At 39.8% G+C, this 24,915-nt stretch overlaps 4 protein-coding genes and 1 long non-coding RNA gene across 10 annotated transcripts in view; 3 read left to right on the top strand and 2 right to left on the bottom strand.

Moving 5' to 3' along the window:
• Positions 1-24,915, bottom strand: part of LOC115735585 (DNA repair protein REV1) — an 870,695-nt gene that overhangs the window by 194,590 nt on the left and 651,190 nt on the right. The window lies entirely within an intron of this gene.
• On the bottom strand, positions 124-20,497 carry LOC125312920. Its single transcript, XR_007197002.1, has 3 exons — positions 19,504-20,497; positions 16,269-16,270; positions 124-136 (listed from the first exon to the last, which is right to left on the bottom strand). It is a non-coding gene; the product is annotated as an uncharacterized LOC125312920 (long non-coding RNA).
• LOC115735803 (UPF0496 protein At4g34320-like) lies at positions 1,005-2,653 on the top strand. Its single transcript, XM_030667214.2, has 2 exons — positions 1,005-1,226; positions 1,327-2,653. The coding sequence occupies exon 2, from the start codon at positions 1,383-1,385 to the stop codon at positions 2,478-2,480; it is 1,098 nt and encodes a 365-aa protein (XP_030523074.1). The 5' UTR covers positions 1,005-1,226; positions 1,327-1,382; the 3' UTR covers positions 2,481-2,653.
• On the top strand, positions 3,709-6,127 carry LOC115735752 (O-glucosyltransferase rumi homolog). Its single transcript, XM_030667146.2, has 6 exons — positions 3,709-3,877; positions 4,002-4,543; positions 4,920-5,112; positions 5,280-5,344; positions 5,423-5,633; positions 5,721-6,127. Exons 1-6 carry the CDS (start codon positions 3,722-3,724, stop codon positions 6,090-6,092), a joined length of 1,539 nt encoding a protein of 512 aa, XP_030523006.2. The 5' UTR covers positions 3,709-3,721; the 3' UTR covers positions 6,093-6,127.
• LOC115735798 (phospholipase A-2-activating protein) lies at positions 7,736-24,915 on the top strand. 5 transcript variants are annotated; one of them, XM_030667200.2, is made up of 23 exons: positions 7,736-7,904; positions 8,054-8,382; positions 8,934-9,037; positions 9,596-9,664; positions 10,194-10,254; positions 11,039-11,178; positions 11,803-11,992; positions 12,533-12,594; positions 13,322-13,410; positions 14,521-14,593; positions 14,679-14,738; positions 15,697-15,843; positions 15,938-15,976; positions 16,074-16,111; positions 16,889-16,975; positions 17,269-17,434; positions 17,992-18,069; positions 18,245-18,381; positions 18,879-18,955; positions 23,508-23,577; positions 23,696-23,761; positions 24,210-24,360; positions 24,625-24,915. In XM_030667200.2, the coding sequence occupies exons 1-22, from the start codon at positions 7,845-7,847 to the stop codon at positions 24,342-24,344; spliced, it is 2,277 nt and encodes a 758-aa protein (XP_030523060.1). In that variant the 5' UTR covers positions 7,736-7,844; the 3' UTR covers positions 24,345-24,360; positions 24,625-24,915. The 5 variants fall into 5 exon arrangements, 4 of the variants coding, with proteins under 4 accessions (XP_030523060.1, XP_030523062.1, XP_048128875.1 ...); XM_030667202.2 differs by having other exon boundaries at positions 24,547-24,915; XR_007196986.1 differs by lacking the exon at positions 24,625-24,915 and having other exon boundaries at positions 23,486-23,577; positions 24,210-24,285.

Below are 24,915 nucleotides of genomic sequence, written 5' to 3'. Positions count from 1 at the left end.
TTTTTGGACGCACTTTCACATTTACCCAAAGCGGCAAGGACAGTCCAACAATGGACTTTCCGAATTCGGGCTTTCCTTTTAATCTCCAAATTAGAGTGTCCATCGGATGAAGCCGAACATCCCAAATAGGAAATCTCTCCTGCGAATCGGGATTTTGAGGCTTAAATTCGAGACATATTCTAACAAATCTCCAGCGTGCGATTGCGAATTTATCATATTGATGGCATGGAGAGGCACATGCAGGGTTTTGCATGGACAACTTAGGTAGATGTGTGAAGGCCTCTACAATTTTGACTGCCTTCTCCATTTGCTTTTGACTTTCTTGCTCAGCAAGTCTCCGTCCAAGGTCAAGGAGACCCTATAAAGCGGATGCCATTCACCTACTCCATTCTTCACTTCAACCTCCTCCTCCTCCTCCTTCAGGCTCTCTCCTTGGCCACACTAAGCAGCAAGTCGATCAAGAGTTCCACAGCATTTCGGTAAAGCCCCTTCATTCTTTTTGCACTCATATCATATCAAGTTCTCATCAATTTTTGTAGTTGATAAGTGCAACACATTGTATTCCATTGAGAATGAAAGATTTGGCGAATTGTAAATCTCTTAATAATTAGTCGCTCTATCGTCGAAGAGGCGCTTCGCTAAAATTTTACACGTAAACGTACGTTCGTCCGGCTAGGACCGTAAGGTGAGTGATTGGTATCCGTTCGTTATTTCTCAATCTAGGACAGCAAATTTCCGCACAGAGATTTTGCCAAGAAAGGATAGGGGAAGGTCGCGAGTAATCTCTTATGGCCGACCATGATGGCCAGATGATTGGAAACGTAAAGGTCGTTCATGTATAATTTCCTCTTGGGATCAAATTTGGCGAGAACAATCACGAACGCTTTTCTAGGCCCGCTTGACTGGTCAAAGTGAAGACGGAGTCCGCCAAACTTGGGGACGAAGGTTCTGTAACATTAGGTCACCACCCTAAGATGTTCAACCTCGTCTTTCATGAACGTTAATTTGCGCGTCTGAACGGTAAAAGGCGAAGTCGGCACACCAAGTTTCTTCTCTGGAGAGAGAAAGGGGCGAGGATTTGAGCAGAGCAGTTCATTGCTTCCCGCCTTTCCATGCCCTCCCACAATCCTCATTTATTCCATGCGTGCAAGCTATCGTCTTCTTCATCATCCTTTCAATCCTTAATCCTCTCCTCTCCACCACAAACCTCTTCTTGGCTGTTAATGGTTTCAATTCCTCTTCAAGCTTCCTCCCATTTATAATCGGACTTCTCTCTCTCTCTTTGCATTTCACCCGCAATCCTATTTTCTCTCTGTTTACAACCAGGTCTACTGATTTCCGCGGAGCTTTTTGGATCCGATCCGACATTGAAGGATTTGCTCATGGGGAACACTCACGCCAGGGCTCCGCCGGACCCGGCCCATGCATCAGAGCTGAGTTCCTACGAGGCGGCCTGCCTGGCGGATGCCGACCTCCAGTCCTTTGACTCCAACCTCCAGGCCCAGACAAGCCATGCGATCGGGGCGCTCGCCGCCGGCGTCGAGGTTCGAGCCCTTTCCTTCGACTCCCTCAGGGAGGTCACCGGGTGCCTCCTCGAGATGAACCAGCAGGTGGTCCGGGTCATCCTGGACTGCAAGCAGGACATCTGGCGGACTCATGAGCTGTTCGAGCTTGTCGAGGAATACTTTGAGAACAGCCTCCAGACCCTCGACTTCCTCTCTGCCCTCGATAAGTGCCTCAAGCATGCCCGCGACAGCCAGCTGCTCATCCTCGTCGCGCTACAGCAGTTTGAGGACGAGGACCGCCAGGCCGGAGGGGCCGACAGGTATGCCAGGACGCTGGAGGAGCTGAGGAGCTTCAGGGCTGCCGGCGACCCGTTCACAGAGGAGTTCTTCCGCATCTTCCAGGCCGTCTACCGGAACCAGGTCGCCATGCTCGAGAAGCTGCAGCTCCGGAAGAGCAAGCTCGACAAGAAGCTCAGGTGCATCCACGCCTGGAGGAAAGTCTCGAGTATGATCTTTGCCGCGACTTTCGCCGCCGTCCTGATTTGCTCTGTAGTTGCGGCTGCAGTGGCTGCTCCGCCGGTCGCGGCAGCTCTTGCTGCGGCAACATCCGTTCCCATCGGCTCCATGGGGAAGTGGATCGACTCGCTGCTGAAGAACTACGAGAGCGCGGTGAAGGGGCAGAAGGAGGCCGTGGTCACGATGCAGGTGGGGACAGGGTTGGCCATCAGCGACTTGGAGAACATCCGAGTGCTGGTCCACCGGTTGGAGATCGAAATCCATTCGATGCTTCAGAATGCCGGGCTTGCAGTGGAGGAAGGTGCGGTGAAGATTGGAGTGGGCGAGATCAAGAAGCAGCTGAACGCTTTCATGACGAACATCGACAAATTGGGGGTTCAGGCCGACAACTGCAGCCGCGACATACGGCGGGCGAGGACGGTGGTGCTTCAAAGGATCATAAAGAATCCCAACCAGTGAAGGCAAGAAGGGAGCTTCCTGTAATTTCCTTCGGTCATGAATTGGAGATAGAAGGATTAATCAAGAGGACATGCTCCAAGTGAATAAATTTCTTCAAATAATCGATCAATTTGTTATTCATCCTCTTTCAAATGTTAAGACTGGAGAAATGCCCACCATTTGCAAATACTTCCCTTTTTTTATTGACTATTGTCACCTTGATTTGAGATTGTATTGACATAATAAGTTCAATTTCGCATCCTATTGAAAATCGATACGTGATGTCATGTCACGAGAATATCGATTTATCCATCGATTTGAACGAAAACTGTCTCGAATCATTCCGATGCAACTGGAGAAGTTAGCTCGCACTTAGCTGGCAAGTGATCTCGCGATAGAAAATTCCATGGAATCAAGTTCAACACGGGGAAAATTCAACGGTTGTCATTCTCGAGGAATAGTCTTCGAATTTTCCTAAGAAGAGACAAGAGTCAAAGGAAGGTTGGTGACTAGGAAATTGGTGGTTCGGATGGTGATGCCATTCGACCGCGACGGTCAAAGTCAAAACTCAGAGCATATGCGAGGTCGTGTATGATTCTCCTTGGGCTCTTTATGGCGTCAGCAGATCCTCTCTTAATGCCGCAGATTTGTCAACTCTATCTTGTAACCGGTTCAGGGTTTGCTTTTTAGAATGGATTATGTCCCAGACAATCCACGCAATTTGTACTTTCGAGGTGTCGTATTGATTTGAATACACAATTAGGACTTCGTACGTCAAGAAGTCCTCTGGTAGGAGAATTTCTTTCTGCAACAGGGCTTCCGGGTCGAAGAGATCGGTAACGTGAGACTCATCAAATCTCTCGACTCGTGTCAATTTAGCTCCGATGAGCTCAACAAAGTGAAACTTTTTATTGTATTAGAAGATAGGTGGGCTCTGTGCGCACAATCATCCGGTAAGTGATCTCGATCCTCGTCTACCGTTGCTGATGACATGGAATAATAAATAATCTTTCACTTGAATACCGGAGGAAAACTTTTTGAGCTAGTAGACAACTTCATGGTCTCTGTGTTATCCGCAAAGATAACGTGAGTAGCCATGAGGTAGAAGCTTGAGAACGAGAACGTGCCTTTCCTGAGCCTGTCTCCTTCGGTTTCAACCTCAAAAGCCTCACATACCACGACGGCTTCGTGTAGTGAAGCCATGTTAGGGCGGTTCATGCTTTGTTTCTACTATATAAAGCAAGTTATCTCCTTTCTTAATTATGGGTGAATGTCAGGTGACAATGCAAATCCGAAGGGCGATAGAAGAAGCACATTCGAGGCTGAAGAAGTATGCATCGATCACCCCTCGGGCTGTCCTCTCCTCCTTCGTTTTCCTCTTCGTTAGCGCGCTAGTTTTCGCCGGTTGGATCCACACAGTAAGTTGTGTATTTAACATGGTTTTAAGAAATTAGTGTGTACTCATTTTGAGTTTGAGGTAGAGTCCCAACTCCCAGAATGTGATGACTAAAGCAACTGACGCTTTGTGCTTGTGCCTTTTAGTCCATCTTTCCAGGTCCTTCTCAGTTTTCAATATTCACTACATCAAAAGCACCAGATATCCCTCTTAAATGCACAGAATGGAACATGACTCGAACTTGTCCCGTGAACTATACAACCAAACAGACCCACGATTGCCATCTCCATCATCACAAACCTGGCAATGAATGCCCGTCGTACTTCAGATGGATCCACGAAGATCTACGACCATGGAAAGAGACTGGGATCACCAAGGACATGGTCGAAAGAGCTCGACCTCCTGCACACTTCCAGCTAGTGATTTTGGATGGGAAGGTCTACTTGCAGAAGTTTAGGCCAGCTTATCAGACCCGGGATGTGTTCACTCTGTGGGGCATATTACAGCTTCTCAGATGGTACCCTGGAAAGCTTCCTGATTTGGAGCTGATGTTCAATTGCAACGATCAACCTCTCATCCGATCAAAGGATTTTCCCCTCCCCAAATCGGGCCCTCCACCGTTGTTTGGATACAATGCAGATCGGAGGACATTGGATATCGTGTTTCCAGATTGGTCTTTTTGGGGATGGTAATGAATTCTATCTCATCAATATTCGGGAATTGATTTTCCAAACTCTCGTTCTGCACACTCCAAAGGACAAAGAACAAAATGTTGTGCAAGATGACTTGATGTCAATAAACTGAACTCGAATTAAGAATTGCAGAGTCGCGCATGTCCGTTTTTCACTGCATTTACTGTCTGGGAGTCCGATTTTGCCGGCAGTACTTACAGTATCAAGTTGTTCTTTTCACCTTAATCTTAATTTCCACTAATCATCCACACTTATGTATGGGAAGATGCTGCCACATGTGGATTGATTTGTCTTTCTTTATCTTGAAGTTCGATTTAGCCGGCTATGTTTGGCGACATAGTTGATCAAGAGGGTTATCTAACTGAACTGCAGGGTCGAGACGAATATAAAGCCGTGGAGATACGTGTTGAAGGACATAGAAGAAAGCAATAAGAGGACTACCTGGTCGTACAGGAAGCCGTATGCTTACTGGAGAGGGAATCCGTTCGTGGGTAAAACCAGGAGAGACCTTCTCAAGTGCAATGTTAGCGAGAAACATGACTGGAACACGCGGGTTTACATTCAGGTAACGATTTGACACAGTTTCTAGTTAGAGAGTTTAGAAAGCTGCAAGAGTGTCTTCTTTGGAACCCGGTGTTTCAGAACTAGGAGTAGCAAGTTATTCTGGTGCCTTTTGATGAACGACAAATGACCAAGAACTACGACTAATGACGATTCATCGATCTATGCTAGGACTGGGGTCAAGAATCTCAACAAGGGTTTAAGCACTCCAATTTAGAGGATCAGTGCACTCACCGGTACAGAATGCTCTAAATCTGATTTTGTATCTGAGTTTATCGACATTACTGTAATGGTTAGTTTACCATTTGCGACAGATACAAGATATACATCGAAGGCTGGGCGTGGTCCGTGAGCCAGAAGTACATCTTGGCGTGCAACTCAATGGCCTTGCTAATCAGGCCTTGGTACGTCGATTTCTTCACTAGAGGCCTCGTTCCGTTGCGGCATTATTGGCCGATTAGGGACAATGCCAAGTGCACCTCCCTCAAGTTTGCCGTTGAGTGGGGAAACAATCATACCGAGAAGGTCTGTTCTCTCTTCCTTTCCCCCGGTCAAGCAGGCCTAAGCCGCGTGCTGGTGATGAACTGATAAATTCTCCATGTCTGATCACAGGCAAAGGCCATTGGAGAAGCTGGGAGCCGCTTCATATACGAGGATCTAAAGATGGAGCTCGTCTACGATTACATGTATCACCTGCTCAACGAATATGCGAAGCTTTTCAGGTACAAGCCCACCATACCGAGAGGCGCCGTGGAGCTGTGCTCGGAGGCGATGGCGTGCCCCGTGAGCGGGACATACAAGAAATTCATGTTGGATTCGATGGTGAGGTCGCCGAGCCGAGTGCCGCCTTGTTCTCTGCCTCCTCCATATGACCCTCCTTCGTTTGAAGCTTTCGTCAAGAGCAAAGCTAACTTGACTTGGCAGGTGGAGAAGTGGGAAGATGAGTATTGGCAGAGCGTTAACAAGAACAGCAAGAGGCAATAGGAAAGAAAAGAGATGGATAGAGTTGACATTGATATACAGTTCAGGTTGTTGACAAACAAGCTATAATTGTGTACGCCAACTTGTGAACAAAAAAATCAAACATATTAGGGCCTACATGGTAACCATTCTCATTCTTTGATTCTCATCCCAAAACAGTAAAAAATGAGAATACCGTTTGGTAACGTAAATAATTCTGATTCTGATTCTGTTCCCCGAATTAGTTTTGGAGAATCAGAATCGGTTTTAGAGTAAAATCCGGAAGCAAAAAAAAGTTGCTTCGGGAAAAAGAATGATTTTTGAAAATAGCAAACATAATCAAGTCTCACATCTCTCACTTTTTCCTTGTAATTTTCTCGAAATTTTGCCCTCTCTACCTAATAAAAATAAAATAAAATAAAAATAAAAAATAATTTTTTTTAAAAAATAACAAAAAATTTAGAAAATCCTAAAAAAATAGAAAAAAGCTTAGATTATGCTAGTTTGACCTTATTCTCATAAAGTTGGGCCCTAAATTTCATAGATTTTACTCTCCTATAAAGAATATTGCAGAGGATGAGGGCATCCAACATGCATACTAATAGCCATGCGTTACAAGATGTTTCTATGTATTTAGAAAACGCAACATTTAAAGAATTTTAAACATCATGTATTAAAATTTGTATTTCATTCATGACATGCTAAAAAATAATGTATTTTAAATTATTTGAGTGTGTATTGAAAATTAGTCTTTAATTTATGATGAAATTTTATAAATTAATTGCATAGTTATTTGACTTAAATGAAAAAAATAGGGAAAGAATCATTTTTTTGAAACAAAAATTTTGTGCGATTATCAAACACGTTTTGATTCTCTAAAACTCATTCAAGAATAGAATCAAAAAATTTATTTGAACCAGAATTAGTTTTTCCGGATCAGAATCAGAATCAGAGAATGAGAATGGTTACCATGCAGGCCCTTAGAATTGACTTCAAGTCCAGTAAAAAATTGGACTAAGCTTTTAGTAAACTCTTCGATTTTGTTCTTCGTCCGCGTCTACATCTTATGTGGAATCATTCATTGCTGAATTAGTAATCTCCGTGACATAATAATTAAACTCCAAAGTCGATTAATTATATATTAACCTCATGAAAAGCTCCTTCACTGCGTTTGCTTTTTTCAATTGATGGTAAAATGAAACAACCCACTTATTTAACTTAAACGTACACTTTCTTGTTAATATGAAATTAGATATTACGAGGCGTCAGATCGCTCAATTCGCAAGACAACATCAATCTTACTAAGATCTTATATTCAAAGATTGCACGTTACCCTAAAAAAGGTTAGCTAAATTATTTTAGACTTTTGTGTCAAATTTGGGTTTGATGTTAATATAGGTTTTATGGACGACATAATTTTCTTGGGCTTGTAATCATATTGGACTGCCGACTGTCCTAATAAGTTGGGTCCCTGTTAGTCGGGGTCCGTCGCCGATTGAGTGATTGTGATTTGTGGCACCGCACCTCGATTCGGTTCGTTTGATGCTCGACCGGCGGTTCGTTTGACAGGTCATCGATCTCGAGCTTCGGTTTGTTTGATGTACTCGACCGGCGGTCCGAACCGAGTTCTTGCTCAGCATCAAATGCTGAGCCTGCCCTGCACTAGAAGAATTTCAAGAGCTTGGGCAAGAAGCAAAGCCTCGACGCTGATTTGGTCAGCTTCGTTTCCCTCACTCATCAACTCTCTGTCTGTCTGTCTGTCTGTCTCTCTGCGCGATGGATATCGACTTCAAAGATTATCAGCTTCGGTGCGAGCTTCGTGGCCACGAGGACGATGTAAGTTCATGCGATAATTTCCGTCATTTCTTCGTTGGTGGAATTGTGCCGCATTTCCCGTGAAGCGATCTCATCCTGCGTTTGCTTTAGAATTGAATGTATGCACCACTCTTCTAAGCCTATGTGAGCCACCGTCGATTCATCCTTAGGTTCGTGGTATATGCGTGTGCGGGGACGGCAACATAGCGACTTCGTCGAGGGATCGGACGGTGAGGTTGTGGACTCCTAGCGCTAGCGATAAGCGTAAATACGAGGCGGCGAAAGTGCTGTTAGGGCACAAGAGCTTTGTGGGCCCCCTGGCATGGATTTCGCCAAGCGGGGAGCTTCCGGAGGGTGGGATCGTGTCTGGTGGGATGGACACTCTAGTGATGGTTTGGGATTTGAGGACTGGAGAGGCACGGACATTGAAGGGCCATCAGATGCAAGTTACCGGCATCACATTGGATGGCGACGACATTGTTTCTGCCTCTGTTGATTGGTGAGTCGAAGCAGATGATAATGTCTCCGGTGTTCTAGAGAAATTGTGCATTGTTGGTATTTGTCTATACGTCGTGAGATTAAGTGATTAACATCATAATATTGCTAATATGTGGTTCAATCCATTTGGAGAAATCTTACCTGCTGATTTTTTTTTTTTGTTTAATTAATTGTGGCTTGGAGGTGTTGAATATATCTACTATCTAGTGCCTGTTGTTACTTTCGTGGCTCAATAGTAGTGGAAAAGTAGAGTACTCTATCTTTACTGGTTTTTAATTGTGTAATGCAAGTTTAAATTTTCTTCTCAAATCTCTGCTTTCATATTGTGAGAAATATCAAAGCCCTACCAAATGGCCTTCATTTGCTATAGTTCAACATGCTTTGAGGCCTAGTCAATTTAGCTCACTTTAACTTTTCCATTGGCACTGTTTCCCAAGTTTTGCTATATTTGAATTTCTTAGACAAGTCAGAGTAAAATGGCATTGGCTTGGTTTCATGGATTTTGCTGCTTGCACATGAAATATGGCCTGATGATCTCATGCTTATTTGCAGTACCTTAATACGATGGAGGAATGGCCAGCCTACTGAACACTGGGAGGCTCATAAGGCACCCGTACAAGCAGTTATAAGGTTTCCCTCGGGGGAGCTTGTTACAGGTCGGGTTCTCTCTGTTTGAGGTCTTTATTTTACATAACTTCAAAAGAATAAGGATTATTCTTCTGACATTTAGGAGCTTAAGGATTCGGAAAGGTTTATCATATCCTTCCCTTTTTTGTTATGTTTCTCCCCAATACTTTTTTTTTTGGTAAGTATTCCCCCCAATACTTTTGTTTGCACAAAATATGATTTATATTTTAGAGTTTGCAAGAGAAGATGTTCCTAATAACCTTGTTTACTGGGTCATTCTCCCAACAAATTATCAAGAAGTTTTGTCAAAGTTCAAGGAGGTCTTGTTGTTTTACATTATTCCATTTAAATTTTAAGTTTCCTTTGATTTAGGTGCTTCTTGGTCTGTTACGATTTTGTTTACAAATGATTCTGTGATCTGTGGTCCTAGACTCACGTCCTCAATACTTTTCTTTCCACAAGACATGGTGGATTCTTTTTACTCCTAATTAACTGCAGTCTGCCGCCAGCCTCATCTATAGATGTATTGAAATTCTTAGTAGATCAAGAAGAATCCTATCGATAAGCTGTTTCTCTTCTTTATCCAGGTTCGAGCGACAAAACCTTAAAACTCTGGAGAGGAAAGACATGCACTCAGACTTTTGTTGGGCATACAGGTTAACCTTTCTCTTTCGTTCTGTTTCTATCTGCTTCAACTTACTAATTTAACAAAAAATAAAGAAAAACTGCTAGAGCTAGCTGATGTACTATGTGAAATAGTCAATAGCAGTTTAGTAATTTATTATGCTCCAAAATCTGCTATGTAGCTGTTGAATTGATAATAAGCTGTTTGAGAGAAACCCCCTCTTATGTTGTTACTTATCATCTTAACTGTTTAAAAACTGAAGCAGTTCTTTTTTCCTCTCTTTAATGACTGGAAACTATTGGTTCTCTATTGTGTTTATGAAGCCTGAATTTCATGGAGTCCTTGTGAATTTGTATAAGCTATTATTCAATTTTTTGAAGCTGAACATTTTGGGCCTCTGCTGGTACTGTAACGATGTTGCTTTTGTTTGAAATGATAGAAGTTCCTTCTACATGATCTTTTGTTTTTCCCCCCTCGTGCATTCTGCTTTTTGACAGAAATGAACTAGGTTGATGGTTGTTGTTTTGTTCCATGTACTTATTCACTGGAGGATGGTGCAGATACCGTTCGAGGCTTGGCAGTGATGCCTGATCTGGGCATTCTATCTGCATCACATGATGGGTAGGTTCATTTTTTTTCCTTGGTGATTCACTGAATTAAGTTTATGGTATAGAAAGATTCATTTGTTTTTTTTTTTTTTTGGTAAAGTAGAAAGATTCATTTGTTAGTGTTCACTATGTCTAAAGTCCATGAAAGTAGTTAGTTTATGCTCTTGCTTCTTTGCAAGTTTTGAAGTTTCTGTAGTATTTAATCAAACAACAGAAAAAAGTCATTTTTCAAATTTTCAAGTCAAATAATGCTTTAGTCCTTACATGCCTTCTTAACTCAAATGAGGATTTCAAGAATTCCATACGGGCTGACAGGAAGGTTAGTTGAGAGTAGAAACAACTTGCACTTACCTTTGAGGAAAACTGCTGCAAACAAATGAAGTTTGTCCAGATCTGCTCATATTAATATTACCTGCTTCAAGATGTATGTTCCAACTCTTTGTGGCTGGTCTGACCAATCTTGCATGGGCTTGGAAACTTACATACCAAGAGAAAACTAAGTGAAATGCTTAAGCATTGTGGTGATGCCTTGTCCAATGTTTGCCATTAAGAAGTTATCTTATCATTCATAGGCACAGCCTGGCGGAGCAGGTCTGAGCTTGTGATCCTGGGCTAAAAGGGAGCCTGTATTTGGCTTGTCATATCTTTGAATATAGCATATAAGTATGCATACTGCTAAGCTTATTACATTTACTTTTTCGTATAATTTTCTCATTCTATTTGGCCTAATTATGTTTATGGAGTTCTATAATTTGCCGCTTGCTGTTGGTGAATAGTTTTTCGTCCCCTGACAACAGGTCTATCAGATTATGGGCAGTCAGTGGTGAATGTCTAATGGAGATGGTTGATCATACTTCTATAGTCTATTCTGTTGATTCACATGCTTCAGGCCTTATAGTGAGTGGCAGTGAAGATGGTTTTGCCAAAATATGGAAAGGTAGTTGCTTTTGTTGACTTCCTGCCAGGGTTGCAATAAGTGTTTAACCAATCACTTATTCTCTTTTTATTTTTTTTTTATTTTTTAAATCCAGCTGTTTCTCGCTGGTTCTCATGGTTTTGTTAGAATAATTATGTTACAGTAGAGTTACAGAGCTTCTCATGCGTTATGGCTTGGATCCTTTATGCTTCTGGCTGGAAGTGTTCTTGTCTATTGTGGTGGGAAGCTTCTGTTTGGTGTCAACTATGTTGCACATTGCTTCGTTGAACATGGCGTCCGGAGTGTAATAGGGCGCAGCTGTTTTTGACTGTGGCTCCAACTTTTTATAGGTTGCTTTAAAATGAAAATGACTTCCCTTGTAAAACACCTTAAGCATTTCTTCAAATGCAATAATTCCTTATTGGATTTAATGCGGATGCTCTCTCAATGCAGTCAGCCGCTTATTTTGTCTCCACCTTTCTGACATATATAGGACCTGTTCAAATGTGCCTAACTATAGCAATTATAGAAAGTAATCAACGAGGCGAATTGAAAGATGATGATTAATAGAAATTGGAAGTCTTTTTCCTTGCATCAGAATTTAATTTATTATCTTATGGATTTTGGGAGCTTTTGATCTTTCAGATGGAGTTTGTGTTCAGAGCATCGAGCATCCCGGTTGTGTATGGGACGCCAAATTTTTGGAAGATGGAGAAATTGTGACAGCATGTTCCGATGGGGCCATACGTATATGGACAAATCAACAAGATAGGATGGCTGACTCAGCTGAGCTCGAGTTATTTGATTCAGGACTATCTTCTTACAAGAGAAGCAGGTATTATAATTAATTAGATGCCAATATCTGATGTATACCAGTTCCTTAAAGGTGATATATGCATCATGAAGTGATGATTAAGAGGATGATTACTGGCTTTGAGTATGCGACTGTTCTTTCTCTTTCCTCTTCCACTTTTTTCTCTGAATTCTGGACTTTGGGGAGCTTTTTCTCTTCCTCTTTCTAAGCTGTATAGATAAGATGATATTAAACTTTTGGCTGGTACTCATTATTTGCAGACTGAATGATTGCAAGGTTTTTAATTTTCAGTAATTTGACAGTGTTTCATTTGTCATCCATTTCTTGTTATGACCACAACATTCATTTACCAGAGATCTGTATAGCAGAATATCTGATCATGTTGCTCCTCAAGAGAGGTTATGGTGAATCATTTCTTTTGGTTAGGTAGTGAACTTTTTCAGCTGAAGGGTTAGGGTAGTGATCCATCTTACTTTTCTAAAGCGCAGGTTAAGACACTTTAGAATTTAATGTATGTCGGCGCTTATTTTTGCGTTTCTCTCTCTACTTTGTCTGTTTCAGGAAAAGGGTCGGAGGACTGAAATTGGAAGAGTTGCCTGGGTTAGAGGCTTTACAAGTGCCAGGTAGGATTTTAGATCTCTAATTCCAGTATGACCCTTCAGTTATTTATCTTCTCTTTTTTCTGGAAATTTCTGTTGAATATGTTCACTTAATATGGTCATCAAGCTAAGCCAGTTTTGTTCGGTCGAAACACTTTCTTTTATTTATTCCTTAATTAAGTAGAGAAATAGTTAATAAACTGCTTTGAAGTCACAGCTATTTAGTTTAAGAAAAGAGAAGTTAATAACTTGATTGAAGTCATAACTATTTAGTTAAAATGCATCCATTTCAAAACACAAATCTTTAGGAATGAGTCGTTAAGGTGGATTGATCTTCCTAAGGGGATCCTTGCTTTGACTGTAACTGTAATTGCATATTCGATTTCAATGAGTTACAAATATGTTTAGTGGCCTAAGTCGTGGTGGTCTCAGGAAACTACCACATTGGTGTCCGGTCAGTAAATCTAGGGGTCTTTAATTTCTTAACTGCTTGAAATTTTTATCTGGTCCTGTTCTAGCTTTGCCAATCACTTTACATGGAGATATCCATATATCCTGAATTTACTGAATCAACATCCGATTCTAGGAAAATACTGGAGCTTTGTCATCCTATCTAATCCTGTCTTATTTGGTTTTGTATACGAGCTATCAAATGCAACCTAAGTAATTGTTGAGCTATCAAATGCGGATTCCAATATCAAGCTGCAAGTGTTGTTAATTATTTTAAATGCTTCATTTATATTGTGTACAGGAACTACTGATGGACAGACAAAAGTAATCAGAGAAGGAGACAATGGGGTGGCATATGCATGGATTTCATCTGAACTAAAATGGGATAAGGTATTTTTCAAATTATTATTATTATTTTTGTAACTGCTTCTACATATGATAGATTTTTAATCTAGCACTGCAGCACACTTAATCTTCCTGGTGCAGCATTAGATCATCGTAGTTGCAGAAACATTTTGTCAAGTGACTTGTTAAGTGTGTGTGCTTTGACTACTGCAGAATTTGCATTACTTGTGGCCAACTAACTGTGCTGGCAACTAAGGGCCTCCTTGATTATGCTTCTCAAAATAACGAGATTTTTTTTTTTGGTGCTTTCCCACCAAAATTTACAATGTCATCCACATTTTTTTAAATGTTGCTGAATAGTTAGTTGCGAATCTATGTGTGAACACTTTATATATTGCGAAAGTTCATTTGTTTCGGGTAAAAAAATTAAAGTGCATGCATCGTAAGATGTAGATTAGCAAAAAAAAAAAGTTAATCCAGACACGCCTTAAATTTACAAGTTACATTTGAATAACTGGTTGGAGTTATATATGTCTGAGTGTTAAGGCATTAGACATATATTGGCAATGACTAATTTATCATTGGGTGCAAGGTTCTTGGAAATGAACAAAAATTATGTCCTCTTTAGACAGATGTTCAAAAGGAAATGTTCTCAATGAGTGAGCATTATGCTGTTAACTTTAAAATTCTTGTTCTTAGAGATAGTTCCCTTTCCCTTTTCTTTCTTATGGGCAATAAATTCGTGGAGTTTAATTAGCTATGTGATTTTGAGGAAGAAAGGCCAAGCAACATCTGCTCAGACAGGTTGCCTTCTGATAGCTCGCTTCTTTTATCCCAGTTCAAGCATGCAAGTAACTATAAAATTTTTTAGCTATATCTTATAGAAAATGCGGCATGTATGCAGAAGAGTTGCAGTGTCTCTATTGACAATACTTGTGTACTTTGCACTTATTAGATGTTTTAGTTAAATTGATCTTTCTTCTTCCACGTGCATTGGAGATTTTTTTCCACTTTTTTTTGTGACTCTTTATTTTAACAAGATAAGATATCTGTGCATGTCCTTTATGCAACCAGGTTTTTTTAATATTCGTCAATCCTTTTGCTTTTTTTTTATTTTTATTTTGAGTTAAATATTTCCTTCGATTACTTGTATAGATTGGTGAAGTAGTTGATGGACCAGAAGATAGCATGAAGCACCCAGTTTTAGATGGCGTTCAATATGATTACGGTATGATGCTTCTCCTCATATTCTAGATGAGTGCTTTGGTGTTATGTGTGTATATTGAGTAAAATCAAAGCATTTGATTGTGCAGTATTTGATGTTGATATTGGAGATGGTGAGCCCATACGGAAGTTGCCCTACAACCGATCAGGTATCCCCATCTCTATGATTTCTTCATTGCAAATCTAGCTTTGACCAAGGACGGGTGATTTTGTTTGAGAAAATTCTCCAGTTTTATGTTATCAAGTTAAATCAAACCTACTAGGAAAATGCTTGTGGTTGCCGTTTCTATTTTCTGAAAATGCAGAATCATGTAATTGATATCTGGGAAGTCAGGGAGAGTTTCTTTTCTTTACAATATTTCAATTGTAAATGCCAAAAAAACTGATTTTTGAGGGGAAAAAAATGCACTATAAGAACCTCCGACCAAAATTAGGGTGGAAGATATGGAAGTACCATGAATTACTGAAAATAACTTTTTCGTTTTCTTATAAGATGTGGGAAATGAAGATGTATAACATTTTTGAAAAAAAAAACCTCAAAGCTGAAGAGCTGATGATAATTAAAGGTAGAGATAACTTTCAGCTTTAGGAAATTGATCCTTTCCTAATAGTCGGTTATGCGGAGATCCTCATTTTGGCCTTGAAGAGTGAAGCTTAATGAAAAAATGATTATTTGATGGTTATATTGCCCTTGCGATCAATTGTTATCATATGCTGTTTTGGTGTTAATTTATAGTATCTAAAATAATCTTACTTAAAGAAACTCCATAATGTCTGCTCTTTCATGTCTTTATGGTACACTGCTACTCAGCCAGAAAGAACATTGAGAGCAGCGTTATAGGAAGGGATAGACAACTGTCTTCGTTAATCAATTCTGATAACTGTAACACCTCAGTCATGAATTCAGCAGGGCAAGTGGTGACATTTTTTGGGATGCTACCGCGTTGGCACCTTTCCAATGGAACGTCTTGCTTTTTTAAGATTAATCTAGAAAAACATATCCCTATGCAGATCTCTTCCATTAATTTTTGGTAGTCTTTGTAATATATTGTTGATTGATGCATTTCTTTAGAAATGTGTAATTTCTAGAATGTGAGATTTTTCCAGATAATCCATACGACACTGCCGATAAGTGGCTCCTCAAGGAGAACCTTCCTCTTTCCTATCGCCAGCAGATAGTGGAGTTCATACTTGCAAATTCTGGGCAGAGCGACTTCAATCTTGATTCATCATTTCGTGATCCCTATACTGGTTGTGAGTATATTTTGGCGACGGCGCTGTGACATATTAATGTTCCAATTATTGAGGGCTCCATTTTCATTGGTCTCTCTCTCTCTCTCTTTCTCAGCCAGTGCATATGTTCCTGGCGCACCTTCACAGCTGGCAGGTACGCTGTTGAAACAAACTTTGTGTTTGCTCTAACCGCTCGTCTATTGAAGAAATATTTTAGTTCTAACACTATGCGAGTTCTTGTTACATGTCAGCTAAACAAGCGAGACCTACTTTCAGGCATATACCAAAGGTACATTCCTTTGTTATTGAAAAAGAAAGTCAGGACCTCTTTTCTTCTATCTGCTGCACCTATTTCGGAGGCAGCTCGAAAAGAATACTTTTCTCTATATCTATCCGCCATCTGAGAAAAGAAAGTCCTGCTATATATACTGTGTTTTATCCAGGACCGCTTGCTTTTGATCCCGCTTTAGAGTCTGTGATGGTTGATGATCCTCAGTCATTTTGGAAAGATTTTTCTTTGTGATTTTACATTCAGCGTGAACTGTTAGGAAGAAGTGTGCTTGGCCTGCTAAAGGACATGGCAGCAATGGGAGATATATGAAGGGATAAATATAGATAGCTCAAAAGACCACCTAAGTGAGGGAAGAGCAGATAAGAATGATATCAAAATTTAGTCTTTGCTTTTGATAATTCCAGAAAACTAATAGAACTTAGTACGTTCTTATGTCTACAAAATTGAAAAATAGAACTAATAAAACTTACAAAATCATTCTCGTGGCTCCAACAGCCACTTGTTCCTTTCTGTTTTGAGCTTCAACATTTTCATATATTAGCTTCAGTAGTCTGTTATTGTTAAATTAGTGATTAGGGCACCTCAGAGGGACAATATGTTGCATTTTAGTTTCATTGGAAAGCCAGTTATTGACTCTTTGATATATAACTAGTTGGGTGATATCTCCCTGATATAACTTTCTCATCCAGTTATTGACTCTTTAATTATCTAATTAGTTAAGTGATAACCCACTAATATCACTATCTCATCCATTCTCCACAATTTCTTTTGCAGAAAGGAATGCTGGTCTTTGATGTGGCTCAGTTTGATGGAATTCTTAAAAAGATCAATGAGTTTAATAATGCTTTGCTCTCTAATCAGGTAATCAATTTCTATTTGTGTTTTTTAACCATTACTTTGCTGCAGTTTGTTTCAGATTACCCTTTGGTGTCGCTCTATTGTATTTCTCTTACTGCAACTTTCTTAGATGTATTTCTTTTCTTCTGTACTCTTTCAAAGATCAGCTTAGAACAAATGGTGAATTCTGAAGGGCTATTCTCTTGAGACAGAATTGCCTTGTTTTATCACATTACTAGACATTTGTTGATATTATTCCTTGTCTATAAGTTAGTGTTCATATAACAGTATTTGTTTTTCATCCCACTCTTTTGAAGGAAAAGAAGAACTTATCATTGACGGATATAGAGATTGCGAGATTGGGAGCAATTGTCAAAATTTTAAAGGACACGTCGCATTATCATTCTAGCAAATTTGCTGATGCTGACATTGATTTGATGTTGAAGTTGCTTGAATCATGGCCATGCGAAATGATGTTTCCTGGTTGGTTCTTTAACCTGTGTCCTTCTTCATGCACGTTTATCTCTGGTGTGGATACTGATGTCTCAGTAAATTTCATTCTATTTCTTTCAAGTTGCGTGATTTGGTCTTTCATCTGGTGTGCACGACAACAAATCTTTCAGGAAGATGCTTCTTGGGTTTTTGAATGTAAGACTAAGATTTTAGCTTGTGGGGCCAGCTGAAGGGGAGTTACTAATAACAGAGTTAAATTGATCAGAAAGAAGCAAATCTTGATTAATGCTCCACAGTGATTGTTCAACTCTAGCAAAGACGTGCCAAGAAGAGGGAAAAAACAAAATGAATTTGGACAAACAGGAGAAATAGTTCTAGGAAACCCCGTGAGAAATTTTTCATATTGAACTAATCTGCTTCATGGATGGTTTTGACACAATGAGTGGGTGAACAATAAAACTTTGGTCACTTGACCGGATATGTTGATGTGCTTCAACAACTTGAATTTTGCTCCATTGTAGCATCTTATATATGTGTGGATTTAATGCATTGTGATTAGTTGATTTATTGTGCTCATTCTTTTGCAGTTATTGATATTTTCAGGATGGTAATCCTGCATCCAGATGGGGCAGCTGGACTTCTGAGGCATCTAGAGGGCAAGGAGGGTATTGTCAATTTCTTCTAAATTTAGATGTAAATATTAGACAAGTTGTGGAGTGGATGATTTCTCAGACCAGATTACCTAGGAATTCAGGCCTATTTGTTCGAATGCACTTTACTAGCTGTTGGAAATTGAAGAATATTTCATTCTGATGGGACTTTGATTTTGCACTGTGATAGATGTTCTTATGGAATCAATCAAGAGAGTAACTGGGAATCCTTCCGTTCCTGCAAATTTCTTAACCAGCATACGGGCTGTTACTAATCTCTTCAGGAATTCAGCATACTACAATTGGTTGCAGAAGCATCGCAGTGAGGTTATTGCCTCTTTGTCATGTTTCTTTTAGATGTAAATGTGGATAACTTACATATAGGCAAGCAAACATGCATGCATACACGCATATAGTGAGAGGGAAGGAGCTAACAAAAGGATTTGTTTCTTGAGAAGCTGATAAAAGTGTGCCGTTCATGAGTCCTTTATCTTAGTCTAAGAATTATTCTAGAGTTCTTTAATCTAATCTAACATAGCTTGTCAAACTTTTGTTCTCAATGTATTCACATGATACAATACAATGCTTCGATGATTGTGTTACAATAATTTGTTGGTTGGTACTCTAATATAGGTGTTCAAGCGTTGTTGTCTTCGAATATTTGTGAACTCGACAAATTAGTCACTTGATTAATTAGTTGAGCTCTAAACCTGGTATATCATGGGATATTACATGCTTTGCTGGACATTATTGGGTTAGATGCAGGTACTAGGATATGATTGAATTTTCTTTTAACTTTTTTATTGTTTGATATTATGTCCCAGATTCTTGATGCGTTTTCGAGCTGCTCTTCATCTCCGAACAAGAATCTACAGTTGTCCTACTCTACTCTATTACTCAAGTGAGTATATTCTAACTGCTGTTAAGGGCATGCACTTTTCCATTGTCCTTTTAATAATTCATGTTCTTGATAATTTCTCTCAATATTTTACTTGTAATCTGTTTACTTATTACTGTCTTGATAGTTATTTCTTCATTTTCCCTTTGCCTTTTGTTTAGAGGAGCCTATTTCATCTTCAGTGTAAATTTGATTTGTAATTGAGAAGGATGGATAACTAGTTTAATTCCTCTTTTTCGATTCATGTACAAACACTTTAAAGGTTGTTCGTTTGCAATTTCTTCGGTATGGTGTAGTAGATGTCAATTATGTTGCCAATAATCTAAGAGGTACTACTGAAGCTTATTCAACATCAACATCAGCATCAACATCAACATCAACATCATCTTTATCCCAAACTAGTTGGGGTTGGCGGTTGATGAACCCAAAAATAAATAAAATAAAAGCAAGACCGATTGAGGGAAAAGAAATAATTATATATAAATAAAACTATATAAATATATATAGGGAAAAAGGACTAAAAAGGATAGTCCGGAACATAAAAATTCTACCCCTCCACAATGCTAATGGCTTTCTTTCACTCCGTTCTAAGACAAATCGTACGCTAATCTATTTCCCTCTTCATTAAATCTTGTTTTACTACTTTCCCCCAAGTTAGTTTCGGCTGATCTCTTCCTTTCTTTATGTCACGCTCTCGGTAATAAACTTCTGTTCTTATCGTAGCATCGAGGAATCTTTGAAGAATATGCCCAAACCATCTCAATCTATGTTCTTTCATCTTTTCCGCCATCGGTACTACTCCAACTTTTCGTCGAATATCTTTATTTCTTATCTTATCCATCCTTATATGACTACACATTCACCTTAACATCCTCATTTTCGCTACTCCCATTTTATGCTTATATCGCTTCTGTGTTGGCCAACATTCAGCTCCGTATAGCATTGCGGGCCTTCTTGTTCTATAAATTTTTCCTTTTAGCCTAAGAGGGATTTTGCGATCACACAAAAACCGTGATGCACTGCACCAATTCATCCAACCTGCTCTAATTCTATGGCTTACATTCTCATCAATCTCTTTTCCCTTTTGCAATATTGATCCTAGATATCTAAAAGCATCTTTCTTGGGTATCTCCCGTCCGAGCATATTTACGGATTCTTGATCTTCTCCTCTTGCCGTGTTGAACTCACACTTCATGTATTCGGTCTTATTTCGACTTAACATAAATCCTTTAGACTCCAGCGTGTTTCTCCATAATTCTAATTTAGCGCCAATCCCAGCCTTGGTCTCATCAATAAGCACAATATCATCTGCAAATAGCATACATCACGGCACCTCATCTTGGATATCTTTTGTTAGCTCATCCATAACTAGGGCAAAAAGATAAAGACTCAAAGCGGAACCTTGGTGTAAGCCTACTGTGATTGGAAAATAACTTGATGTGCCATTACAAGTCTTCACACATGTAGTAACACCATCATACATATCCTTGATTGCCTTTACATACTTTGAAGGTACTTTTTTCTTCTCAAGAACGTACCACGGAACCTTTCTTGGCACTCTTATCATACGCCTTCTCGAGATCAATAAACACCATATGTAGGTCCTTCTTCTTTCTCGATACCTCTCTATCAACCGTTGTATCAAGAAGATAGCCTCTATGGTAGATCTTCCCGGCATAAATCCAAATTGATTTATAGAGACCTTGGTCTCTATTCTTAAATGATGCTCAATAACTCTCCCCCACAACTTCATTGTATGGCTCATAAGCTTAATACCTCTATAGTTGGAACAATTCTGGATATCCCCCTTGTTCTTGTAGATAGGCACAGGTATACTCTTCCTCCATTCATCGGGCATCTTATTAGTTTGAAGAATATTGTTAAAAAGGTTAGTCAACCAACTTATTGCCACATCCTCTAAGCATCTTCACACTTCAATAGGGACACCATCGGGTCCAAGGGCTTTATTAGTCTTCATCTTCTTTAATGCCTCCTTAACTTCATACGCTCTAATTCTACGCACAAACGGTTTATTTAAATCATCAGAAGCGTCCTCCAAATTCACCTCACTTCTATCGCTCTCTCCATTAAAAAGCTTGTTAAAATAGCTCATCCACATTTCCTTAACTTTTGCATCTCTTACTAAGTGTTTTTGATTTTCATCCTTGATGCATCTAACCTATGTCAAGTCTTTACTTTTCTTGTCCCTTATCTTTGCAAGCCTATAGATACCTTTTTCTCCCTCTTTGCTCCCAAGTTTTTTGTACATATCGGAGAAAACCTCGCCTCTAGCCTCTCGCATAGCTTTCTTGGCATTTTTTCTCGCCAATCTAAACTTTTGCAAATTCTTTTCAGTAGGACATTTATGCAAACATCCGAAACACTCCTTTTGTTTAATTGCCTCATGCACCTCTTCATTCCACCACCAAGTTTTATTTGTTTGATGTTCGTTCCCTCTACTTTCCCCTAACACCCCCGTTGCCACTCTCTGGATACTGTTAGATATCCGATTCCACATCATATTTACTTCGCCCTCTAGTTGCCATGGTCCTTCCCGAAGCATTCTTTCCTTGAAATATGTTTGTTTTTCCTATTTTTAACTTTCACCATCTTATTTTGGGTTCTGAGCACTTCGCTGCATTTTCAGTACTTTGTTATACCGAACCTCTAAGATCACCAACTTATGTTGCGTAGCTACACATTCTCCAGGGTAGACTTTGCAATCTACATACGAGGCTCTATCCTCTCTCCCGGCACGAAAGAAATCAATCTGGCTACAATTTTGATCGCTGCGAAAAGTGATTAGATGTGACTCTTTCCCTAAAGAAGGTATTTGCCAACATCAAATCATAAGCTAATGCAACGTTCAAGATGTCTTTGCTAGCCTCATTTCTAGTCCCATAGCCAAATCTTCCATGAACTCCGTCAAAACCTCCACTATTTTGACCAACATGTCCATTTAGATCTCCTCCTATGGATACCTTCTCCTCATGTGGTATCCCCCTTAAAATCTCCTCCGGATCTTCCCAAAATCTGTTCTTATCAAATACGTGCAATCCAACTTGGGGGCATAAACACTAAGGATATTCAAAATCGGGTCTCCCACTACTAGCTTAACCAAAATAATCCTATCTCCTGTTCTCTTAATATCAACAACTCTATCTTTGAAACTTTTATCAATCAAAATCTCAACTCCATTTATACTCTTTTTTGTGCCTGTGTGCCACGACTTGAATTTGGTGCCTTCCACTTCCTTAGCCTTTTCTCCTACCCATTTAGTCTCTTGTAGACAAGCAATATTCACTCTCATTCTAGCAAAAGTATCTGCTTACTCCCGCAACTTACCCGTTAAGGTTCCTATGTTCCAATTCCCAAGCGAATCCTTATCCCCCGGGCATCGCTTGGCCCCCACACTCGCCCATAAAAGTGTGAGGACTCTAGCTCACTTACCACCACATCCGGGCACCAATGTGGCGCATCACTCTAGGAATGATGGCCCAAGGCTAGCTTCCTTACCCCTCGCACCCACCTATTTTGGTGCAAGGACCCTTGCCCATTTTTCGCTACACCCGGCGCCGATGCAACGCGTGGCTAAGAAGGTTACGCTCCAACAAAAAATTATAAGGGTTCATCTCATAAAAATAGCTATATTTTACAACCGGCTCGCTACGCCCGACGCAACCCTCCTCCTTTACCCTGGCTTGGGACAGGCTATGTAAACATACATAGGCAGAGTTTACTACTGAAGCTTCTTGTTCTGAAATATTCTCTTACTTAAGATTATAATGCCATTCCAAACTGGAACTCATATGATTATTCTCTCATGATTACTTGTTGAAAATCGATTAGACTATCCTTGAAGAAGATAAAGCACCTGCACTATCATCAAATTCATAACCAAATAGTAGTGTTTTCCCTTTTACCTGGCTTTTCTTTTAGCTGGTAGAGATGATAAGATGTTTGTCATATATGATGGATTCTTGACATGGAATGTTCAGAAAGAACTATGTTTTGACTCTATAAGTTGGATACTATCATTTTTAAGCAGGCTAGTGTCATCTGCATATAGAATCAGTATGCCTGTATTTATGGTCAAGAGATAATGACATTGCAGTAGTTGGATCATTGATCTTAGTGGAAAGTGTACATACACTACTAGCCCTTGATATCTTATTCTCTCTCTTGAGACCCTGGCAACATGATTTCTTCTTTTTGTTAGCTATAAGAACACCAGTGAATATGGGATGGAGACTTGGGCTAACAAAGGCAAGAGAAAACTTGGAAAGACATGAAAGGAGACAATAATAGGAAAATTACATGCATGTCTTAGAAAAGGTTTGATGCCGAGTCGAGTGAAAATTGGTGTAAAAGGATCCATATGGCTGACCCCTACTTAGTCTACTGAGGCTTAGTTTGTTATTTTAAGTATACCAGTGACTTAAGCGCTCATCTTGTTTAAGATATATGTAGCTCCAACTTGTTACCTTTTTATCATGGTAGCTCGATGGACATGTTATTTCCTCTATGACTCAGAGTCCAATTCTACCCTTCACAGTTATGCTGTGCTATTGATTGAGAAGAAGGATGAAGAAGGTCAATCTCAAGTTCTGTCAGCAACACTTGAGGTAGGATTTGATTTTTCACTTCTGGATGGATTGCTTAAATTGCTGAAGCTTTTATTTTTGATTTTCGTTCAGTGGCTGAAGTACCTCATTTTGATAATTTCCTGTTGCCTTTTTTCAGCTTGCAGAAAATGAATCTTTAGAAGTTGATGCAAGATTTCGAGCTTTAGTAGCTATTGGATCGTTGGTACTAACAGACCTCTCTTTTCAACCTTGATTTGCAATTTATCTCGACACTTGTCTTTGTTTCTCCAATAAGAATAGGAAGGGTTTTTCTAGGGCTGTTCATTAGACTGTCCAGGAAAAAAAGTGTTGTTACTTTGTGGTGTGCATCTGTTAGCGAATTCAAGTTAAGGTTCACTAATAATGCTTGGTGGCTCTAGAAATTTTTATGTGTTTGACATCTATGGTGCTTCCTTATGATGTGTGGGGCTTAGAATAAAAGTGAAACTTACACTACAGTGAACGGGCAGTATGCAGCTTGGTTCTTTATAAAGTGAAACACATGGAGATATTTATGACTGATGATCTAGTGCTTGACTTAGGTATCTTATTCTTTTGTGCCCGGTGAATCTATGTGACAGTATTTGTTGCTGTGGAGCCTTGGTCATGATTTTGTTAATTTTCTTGAGCAGATGCTTGATGGTCTTGTTAAAAGAATCGCTTTGGATTTTGATGTTGAGAACATTGCCAAAGCTGCAAGGACTTCTAAAGAAGCCAAGATTGCTGAAGTGGGAGCAGATATCGAACTCCTAATAAAGCATAGTTGAATCAGTGTTATCTGTGGTGGGTGACAAATTTTTGTGGTTCCTGTTGATATAAACATGGCACGGCAATTTGCACGAGATTCCTGGCAGAAAGCATATGACCATTCTATCTCTAGACTACTGCATTTCTCACAAATGTAGAGAATCAGATCCTGAATGTACATGCATCTTATAGATCCCTATCATTAAATGCTTAATGCCCCAGGTACTGGGATCAAGTCCTAAGCATCAGATGTTAATCTTTTATTCTAACGAAGAAAATGATCTGCAACTTTTCCTATAGGCCCTGAAGCAGTCTTTCCCTGACAGCTATGCAAATTTCAACGCTCGTGATTCCATCTTCCGACTGGACTCCTGCCTATAGAAGTCTTTCAGAACAGCATTCATGCGATGGGTCGTTTCGACTGAGAGATGGCCACATTTGAAAGGCATTGATTGGTCCTAAAAGTATCTTCTGTAGGGAATCGTATACTGTGTAGGAGATTACATGATAACAGATTGAAACTGCACAGGTCTACAATTTTCTTTCTGCCAGCAAAAGCTCTGAGACTATGGTCATAAGAAGCATGGAAGG

Source organism: Rhodamnia argentea, chromosome 11 (assembly GCF_020921035.1).
Source record: "Rhodamnia argentea isolate NSW1041297 chromosome 11, ASM2092103v1, whole genome shotgun sequence".
NCBI classification, from domain to species: domain Eukaryota; kingdom Viridiplantae; phylum Streptophyta; class Magnoliopsida; order Myrtales; family Myrtaceae; genus Rhodamnia; species Rhodamnia argentea.
This window is presented reverse-complemented; position numbering and strand designations above follow the sequence as displayed.

What these genes read in the sequence shown, in the direction of transcription:
- LOC115735752 (XM_030667146.2), top strand. Translation starts at nt 3,722, where the DNA reads ATGGGTGAATGTCAGGTGACAATGCAAATCCGAAGGGCGATAGAAGAA. An exon ending in ACACGCGGGTTTACATTCAG is followed by an intron (nt 5,113 to 5,279) that starts GTAACGATTTGA and finishes GATCTATGCTAG; the next exon opens with GACTGGGGTCAAGAATCTCA. An exon ending in GAAACAATCATACCGAGAAG is followed by an intron (nt 5,634 to 5,720) that starts GTCTGTTCTCTC and finishes GTCTGATCACAG; the next exon opens with GCAAAGGCCATTGGAGAAGC.
- LOC115735798 (XM_030667200.2), top strand. Translation starts at nt 7,845, where the DNA reads ATGGATATCGACTTCAAAGATTATCAGCTTCGGTGCGAGCTTCGTGGC. An exon ending in CTCGGGGGAGCTTGTTACAG is followed by an intron (nt 9,038 to 9,595) that starts GTCGGGTTCTCT and finishes TTCTTTATCCAG; the next exon opens with GTTCGAGCGACAAAACCTTA. An exon ending in GCATCTAGAGGGCAAGGAGG is followed by an intron (nt 18,070 to 18,244) that starts GTATTGTCAATT and finishes GCACTGTGATAG; the next exon opens with ATGTTCTTATGGAATCAATC.
- LOC115735803 (XM_030667214.2), top strand. Translation starts at nt 1,383, where the DNA reads ATGGGGAACACTCACGCCAGGGCTCCGCCGGACCCGGCCCATGCATCA.